Here is an 8,930-nt window from a genome sequence, read left to right as displayed (position 1 = left end):
CAGTAAGAAACATTCCTCCATGGTCTCTGCCTCAGTTCCTGCCTCCAGGCTCCTGTCTTGAGTCTCTGCCCTGACTTCTCTTGGTGACAGACTGCACCCGGAAAGTGTAAGCTGGAATGAACCCCTTTCTCCCCAAGTTCCTTTGGATCATGGTGTGAACCACAGATGTCAAAGAAAACAGAACAGTGGCTCAGCAGTGAAGAGAGCGGCTGTCTCCCCAGGGTGCCTGAGTTTCATTCCCAGACCCTGCATGGGTGGCTACAGCTACCTGTGATTCCAGCTCCAGGGATCTGACGCATTCTCGAACTTCTGCTAGGAGCTGATTACATGTGACATAAATACATAGAGGCACATAAATATACAAAAATTTCAAAGACAAAAGTAAATCATTTGAAAAAGATTTTCAACCGCATATTTTGTCATTTGTGGTATCATAAATTACATGATCTATATTTTTTGTGGGAATTTTTTGCTGTTGTTCAACACTGAACCATTTCCACATTCTAGGCTATAGAGCCCCTCATCTTATAAAAGAGCATAAAGATAACTTAAGTGGTGAAATTCTTTTCTGATTTTTTGAGCTTATGAGCATCTAATTTAGTTTCACTTTTAGCGTGAACATGGTCTTATTGTCAATAAAATTTTTTTAACTACACATATTTTTCAATTTGAATTAGTGGAAGATTGCTGCTCTCTCTGTCTCTCTGTCTCTCTGTCTCTCTCTCTCTCTCTCTCTCTCACACACACACACACACACACACACTCACATTGAATTAATGATTTAGGCAAAGTTGGCAGAAGAATAATACCCCTTTTTCAGATTCAAAAAAAATACAGTTTTATAAAAATTACTGGCACATATGCATATACAGGTGGACGTATTAGCGAGTGGGTTGTCATAGCCCAGTCATGCAAACAGCATGGTCTCATAAGAAGCCATTTCCTTGTCCCCATCTACCTTGCTTTCAGCCTGGAACAGTCACTACAGTGGAATTCTAAAAGCTATCTGAACATTAATCAGTACCATGGGTGACAGGATTATTTGAAGCAGTAGAACGTGTATTTAATATTTAATTTCAACAAACACATCAAGTACACTCTCTCATTAATGCTTTCATTTATCTGCATAAACTATATTACAAATAACAATCATATCATGCAAATGTCTAATACTTTTCCTCTATTGTTATAAAAAAAACTTAACCTGTGTTATTAAAGTCCAGTGAAAACACCCAGATGGTCATAGCATTCAAACAACCCACTCCATGCTATCCAGAAGCAATATCCTTTATAAAGTAAACTTTTTAGCCAATGTATAAAAACAAACAATTTTCTCATGTTAATATGGTAATGGGTGATGTTTTAATACATATAAATGCTGAGTTATGTGGAAATCAGATAAACATATCCCAAATGTGTATGATGAAAACATCTGGACCCTTTCTCCCAGATTTTTGAAATATACAGTAAGAAATTATTATCCTCAGTCATCCTATGTGGTGGTTTGAAAGAAAATGTCCCCCAAAGAGAGTGGCACTACTAGGAGCTATGGTTTTGTTTGAGTGGGTGTGATCTTGTTGGAGGAAGTGTCACTGTGGAGGCAGGCATTGAGGTCTCATAAATGCTCAAGCTATGCCCATTGTCTCAGATCACTTCCTATTGATATGAGTCAAGAGATAAGAACTCTCAGCTCCTTCTCTAGCATCATGTCCTCCACCATGATGCTTTGCTTCCTACCAAGATGATAATGGAATAACCCTCTGAACTGTAACAACCACCAAACCTAGATGTTTCCCTTTATAAGAGTTGTTGTAAAAAAAAATGAAATAAAATTAAAAAAAAAAAAAAGAGTTGTGGTCAGGAGGTCTCTTCAGAGCAATTAGAAACCCTAACGGAGACAGAAGTTGGCACACCCACTAGGGTATTGCTGTGGTTTGCCTAACCATGTTTTTGTTTGAAGGAATATGGACCTAGGGTTTGTGAATTAGAAAAGCTGTTGAATGCTTTTAAATGTTGCTTAATGGGCCATTCTAGTAGGAGCATTGAAGACCATGGTTGTTGAGAGATATTTGATTACAGTGTGTAAAGATATACCACTGTGATTGGTTTAATACAGAGCTGAATGGCCATTAGCTAGGCAGGAAGCAGTGAGGTGGGACTTCTAGGGACAGAGAACTCTGAAAGAAGAAAGAAGGTGGGATTGCCAGCTGGCTGCAGAGGAAGCAGAACATGCAGGAAGAGAGGTAAAAGCCATGAGTCACAGGGCAACATGTAGATGAATAGAAATGGGTTAATGTAAGTTGTAAGAGCTAGTGGGACAAGCCTAAGCTATAGGTGGAGCTTTCACAATTAATAATCAGTCTCCTTGTCATTTTTGTGAGCTGGCAGCCCAAAGAGAAGTCTGATTACAAATGGTGTCCAATGTAGTTGTCCACATTTCGACTTAAGACCAGAGAAAGCTTTAAAAAAGGTTGCAAACACACAGAAACAGAGCCAAACTTGGCTTCTTAGTCCTGCAGTCTCTCATGCAGGTCCCAGATCAGAGACCCCAGTCACTGCCTGTGGGCTTGAGCTGCCAGCTCACCAGGAGCGAAACTACCCAGTGCTTTATGGTTTTGCTCAAGCAGAAAGAAAAGATTACAGATACCCAGTAAAGCAGGTTCAGAGGGGATAAAACCTATAAACATCTCACAGTGTGTTTAACAATGTGTGTAGGCTTAAGAAAAAAAAGAAATAGAGTTTAGTCAATCACAAAAAATAAATAGTGTAAGAATAATACAGTCTTTGAAGTTAGAAGTAAAAAAGAAAGGAAAAAAGAAACCACATAAGGATGGGAAATAGTATAACACTGGGAGTTTGGACCTTAAATAATGCGTTTTTAGTTTTGAAATTTTTGAATGCTAATGAACAGACAACAGCTGCTGAGAGACATTGAATTGTAGAAGGGACTGATGAATTAAACCAACTTTAGGAATACCTTAACTTTAAAAGGGAAGGCTGAAAATGTGTTACATTGGAGAAGAGCTATGCTTTTGTTTCAAAGGAAACAAAAGGTTATGCATTCCTTCCATGTTAATAGAGATCAGATTTGACTAGGGGAGACTTCTTGAGTATCTTGGCTACAGACAGGGAAGAGGAAGCTAAGAAAGACTACAAGACAGGTGACATGGAAGCTGATCCCTCTTCAAAGGACCAGCTTGGAGACAAAATGAGACATGATAAATCTTGTTGGCTACAGAGCCTCATGATTAATTATTACATGCCATCCTTTCATGTGGCATGGAGGGAAATTTATATTACTGTTTGGTTGTACAGTCCAAATGGACTTCTAAAGTTGACAGATACCTTTTAGCTGCTCAAATACAGAATAAAAAAGCATCTTTAACCGACTTGTGCACACTGCACATTCCATAGTGGTGTTAATGAAAATATGTGTTACCTTTAAAAGTTTGTGTGTTTTCAGAGCAAGAGGACCAGACACCAATAAAAACAGGTGGCCCAGAAGATCCAATCTCTCAGGGTGCATTTGTTGCACTTTCCACAGAGTTCTACATCCAGAGCAGCTTCAAGGCTACTGGCAGATAATGGTCCAGCTTCACAGACTACTCTAGCAAGACTTCAGATAAGTCCTACATTTTCCCACCTTACCAAGACTAGACAACAGCTAGCTCTCCCAGGACTTGACCATTATCTTAATTTTCTCAGAGTCTCCTAAAGATGTCCTCATTCCCAGACAACAGGGAGCAGTCTAGAGAACATGATGTCCAAATTCCCAAGAGGTGTGGTGGGTGGTTTTGGGTTATTTGGTAGGTTATGGATATTTGTCATCATTCAGTGGTGATATAGGAATATGGGATAAAAAGATGACTATTAACCTCAAATATTTTACATTGGTGTAGACTTTGCTGTATTGATACAAATTTAAAGTTACTTTTGTTATAATGTATGTATGTTTCCATGCTTGTTTGGGGTTTTATGCTTATGCAGCTCATTTTCAAATGTAATGTATAATTAAGAAATACAGGTTTCTAGTTAGCCATCTATAATAATCAAACTTGTAATCATGTTAGGTATGTTTTCAAGGTTAAACAGATAAATATATCGATAGACAGATGGTTGTCAAACACTTTAAGATCTACAGAATATGACATTTAAGATGTTTAATAATCTGAGGCTCTTATGACAGTAAGACACATCTGCTCCCAGCAGCACCGATCTACTTCATCAAAGGATGATGGGCATCAAAGAACCTCCATTTGGAGCTTGCTTTCATTTCATTTATAGAGAGAATGAACCCAGGAAAGAAAAGGTATTCTGGATATATTCGATATAAATACATGTTTTCACAATTTTTCTGATATGAAATATATAATAGACAAAGTTAATAAGCAATTTGGAAAGATTGGTCAAATATCAGTCTCTTTCCTGATGTGGATAGAAATAAAAGGTATGAGGACATGATTATAGATGGCATCTTAGGGAACATTAAATGAATTTTATGGATTTTTGACAGAAGTGATTAAATGATGACCAGATGTAGTGACACACTCCTGTGAACCCATGTGGAGAAACACACCTGTAAATCCATGTGGAGACACACTCCTGTAATTTCAACACTTGGAAGACTGAGGCAGGAGGAGCCTGGTCTTTGGGACAGCTTGGGGTATATATTTAGACTCTGTCTCAAAAAACAAAAACAAACAAACAACAAAGAAAAAAGAACAACAGTAATGGAATGACTTTAGGGAACTCCTTGAATAATAATTGACAAGTGTAACCACAGCTCTGTTGGGCACAAAATGCAGTTGTTAGTTGTTCAGATGTTCTGGTTGTTGTTTTCCCATCATCACTGCTGGAGTCTCACACAGTTAAGGAACTGGTCCCTGGAGATGTTTATCCTGAACCAAACAACAATTAAAGGGTGACATCCCTTCCTAGATCTCCTCCCTGTCTTCCATTGGATCAGGAGGTTGGTTAGCCACTATGGATAGTATAAAGGGAGGAACAGGGTTGAGTTTTTTACCAGAGGCCAAAACCAGTACTTGGCTGAAAATGTATTTTCCCCATTTTTGTAAAATCAACCAGAAATTATCTCTTTAAAAGATAGTGATTCACTCCCTGAAGAGTAATCGAATTGACTCCAGAACCACACTTTCTAGGCATCACCCATCCATCCTGCTCACCATCCAGTGTGCTCTGACTGCAGACCTTGAGACTTCTTCCTGCAAGCAGAACTAAAGAAGAATTCACTTCACCTGAACAAGTCCAGGACTAGTGTATGGAAATGGCATTATATTTGTGCCTTTTGAGTTAATTCTGTTTGAATGCCAGGAGTATTGGAAGTCAAAACTAATTTTTCTGTCTCTCATGCTTAAATCAGAGGTAAGTAGAATATATAAGAAATTTCTAAATAAACTCCCATTATGATTTGAGCATTAGGAGACATTTGTCATCTCAGTGGGGACCATGGCCTTCACAGTAGGTCAGCTGTCCCTTCTGTTTGCTGCTCAAGCAGATCTGGACTCTCAGGAAAGCAAGCTAAGCTAGAGGAACATAGAAACCCAAGCTTCTGCCTTCAGGGTTCATCTCTTCAAAGAGAAAATTTTATGTAAAACCTTCTCTTTATTAGCTGTGGGGGGGAAAGACTTATTGTTTATCTACAAATTTAGAAAACATTATACGTGAAAGACCTTCTCATAAGAATATGAGGTAGTTTGAGAAAGCATAAAATAACGAGGTGCCACAGAAAGGAAATGTGAGCGGGTTTAGGGCCAGCCTGGGATACATGAGACCATACCTCAAAAAATAAACTCTGCTGAGATAATGAGAAAGTGACTCAGGAGATAAATGCCTTATCACATAGATTTGAGGACCTGAGTCCAAACCACAGAAAACACTCTAGTTAGAGCACACTATGCTCTTCAGAATCCCAGTGGTTCTAGGGAGATGAGAGACAGAGAGGAGAGTGGACTGGATCTGGAGGCCCAGCCAGCCTGCCTTATGCAACATGAACAACAAAAGAGAAAATCGGTCTCCACCAAGGTAAAGACAACAGCAGCCTAGGGTGCCCTCTGCCCTTCTCGTGTGTGTGCTGCGGCAGGTGTGTGTACAAACCAGCACCAACAGTGCACACACACACACACACACACACACACACACACACACACACACACTCGAAAATGCATTGACACAGTATTTCTTATCTCATGTTTATAAAATTCCAGCAGACCAGGGAGTAAATATTTTAGAATAAGTGGGGAAAAATCAATACCATTGCTAATACTTTATGACTATGGATAAAATTGATAAAAATATATTCTCATTAAAGTCAATATCAAAACAGTTTCTTAGGGCAATTTTGCTGGGATCCATACTTTTTAGACATTGGATATGCTACATCATGACTTCCAAGATATTTAGGATTCTGACTCACTCCATCTAAAGTATCCCAGCACCTGTGCTCCTGTGGACCAGCACCTGTGCTCCTGGGGACCAGGCATTGCTAATCAGTTTACCTTGGCCCCGGTGTTGAAGCTTACTGTTATAATTGTAACATGACCAATTCCACTACTAACCCATTTGGAAATGAACACTGTAGACGCTCCAAGGGAATCTTTGGGGGCATTTCTGTCCTTGTATCACTGTGGCTGCATTGAGCACACTGCTGTGTTCCCAACCAGAGTCAGGCTGAGTGGGGTGAATTGTGATTCTCAACAGGCCAGATATGCATATGTATTTCTGTCTTACAAATGAGAAACCTGAAGATCAGAGCATAAGATGCATTCTCAAGGCAATAAAACTAGTTACAGTGGGGGTTGGGGTGGATGAACCAGGTCTGCCAGCCTCATTATCACACCAGCAAACAATCCTGTGTAGATGCTGTGACATGAGCCTAAGAGGACAAGTCTCCTGACATTGTGTCTGAAAACTCTGGATAGATGTCATATGTTTGGACCTACTTGAGGGAAGGTCAGGAATAGTCAGGAAACAAGGTTTAAATAGTTGTAACACATGCCCACAACCAGACACTCTCACTGATTCTGGGGAGAGATTTAATTGAATTCAAATAATAGGAACACTATGTGTATGCCCCAACAGCAGGTATCTGGGTAGAAAGTCCTCAGAAGGCCCATCCATTGAAGAACCAAACACTAAAGGAGAAGCTCTGTGGCTGTAGAAACTCATACAGTGCTATAACTTGAAATCACTTTGTTAAAAACTGTTGCATGCCTTGCAGTTGTGGCACATGCCTTTAATCACAGCACTTGGGAGGCAGAGGCAGGCGGATCTTTGTGAGTTCGAGGCCAGCCTGGTCTACAGAGCAAGACCAAGGAAAGGCACAAAACTACATAGAGAAACCCTGTCTCGAAAAAACCAAAATAAATAAAAATAAAATAAAAATGTTTTATAGGAATCCATAAACACCTATGAAAGGTTTGACAGATAATTAAACTTTTGTCAGTACATTTCACACTTAACAGGATTAGTTTGTAAATGCATAAGACACTGTGGCTTCATCAGTTCACAAGTAATTAATGAGGCCAATAATCATGTCCACCAGCTTACTAACCCCTTGTGTTCCAGGGACCCCGAGGCTGTACCATTTAACATGAGTCTGGTGAATGAGAGCATCTCAGAGGAATTCATTCTCTTGGGGTTTTCAGATCGGCCATGGCTGGAGCTCCCATTCTTTGTGGTGTTTCTAGTGTCCTATATCCTGACCATCTTTGGGAATATGATGATCATTCTTGTGTCCCGCCTGGATGCCAAACTCCACACCCCCATGTACTTTTTCCTCACTAACCTGTCCCTGCTGGACCTGTGCTACACCACAAGCACAGTCCCGCAGATGCTCATCAACATATGCAGCACCCGGAAGGTCATCAGCTATGGTGGCTGCGTGGCCCAGCTTTTCATTTTCCTGGCCTTGGGTTGCACTGAATGTTTACTCCTGGGTGTCATGTCCTTTGACAGGTTTGTAGCCATCTGTCGGCCTCTTCATTACTCAGTCATCATGCACCACAGGCGCTGCCTCCAGTTGGCAGCTGCATGTTGGATCAGTGGCTTCAGCAACTCAGTATTGCAGTCTACTTGGACCCTTAGGATGCCACGGTGTGGACACAAGAAAGTGGATCATTTCCTCTGTGAAGTCCCTGCCCTGCTCAAATTGTCCTGTGTGGATACCACAACAATTAAAGCTGAGCTATTTTTTGGAGGTATTGTCTTCCTTTTAATACCTGTGACTCTCATCCTTATCTCATATACTTTCATTGTCCAAGCAGTGTTGAGAATAAGGTCAGCTGAAGGTCGGCGAAAGGCATTTGGGACATGTGGCTCCCACCTAATTGTGGTGGTACTCTTTTATGGTACTGCCATCTACATGTATCTGCAGCCTCCATCCCCTGCCTCCAAGGACCGGGGGAAAATGGTGTCCCTCTTTTATGGGATCATCACACCCATGTTGAACCCCCTCATCTATACCCTTAGGAACAAAGAGGTAAAGGGAGCATTTAAGAGGTTGATAGCGAGGCTCTTTGTGATTAAAAAATAAGGGTTGCCCAAATACCAGCATTATTAGTATACATTTTTACAGCCTGATGTTTTGTTCACTATGGAAATATGATGATGATCCTCCTCAAATAAAATCTCGTTGACAGACATCTATATTAGTGTTTTGCTGCCTAAATATATTCATTTCACATATCCAGAGATGTGACTTTTTTTCTTAAATCTTTTAATTGCTGCTTTGTGGATTTCACATAATGCAACTGTATCCCATTCAACCCCATCCCTTCCTATCTGCCCTTTGTCCTCTCCCCTTGCAGCCTTCTCCCAAAAATAAAATAAAGATTAAAAGAAAAACAAAGAACACATATTAACAAACAATAGTCTCAGTGCGGAAGCTGTAGTTTGACACAGTGAGGCACACA

At 40.2% G+C, this 8,930-nt stretch overlaps 1 protein-coding gene across 1 annotated transcript; it reads left to right on the top strand.

Annotated features, from left to right (window-relative positions):
- Positions 1–7,609: 7,609 nt before the first annotated feature.
- On the top strand, positions 7,610–8,551 carry LOC143273413 (olfactory receptor 2B2-like). The gene has a single exon (XM_076573000.1). The coding sequence runs from the start codon at positions 7,610–7,612 to the stop codon at positions 8,549–8,551; it is 942 nt and encodes a 313-aa protein (XP_076429115.1).
- Positions 8,552–8,930: the final 379 nt, after the last annotated feature.

Source organism: Peromyscus maniculatus, chromosome 5 (genome assembly GCF_049852395.1).
Source record: "Peromyscus maniculatus bairdii isolate BWxNUB_F1_BW_parent chromosome 5, HU_Pman_BW_mat_3.1, whole genome shotgun sequence".
NCBI classification, from domain to species: domain Eukaryota; kingdom Metazoa; phylum Chordata; class Mammalia; order Rodentia; family Cricetidae; genus Peromyscus; species Peromyscus maniculatus.
This window is presented reverse-complemented; position numbering and strand designations above follow the sequence as displayed.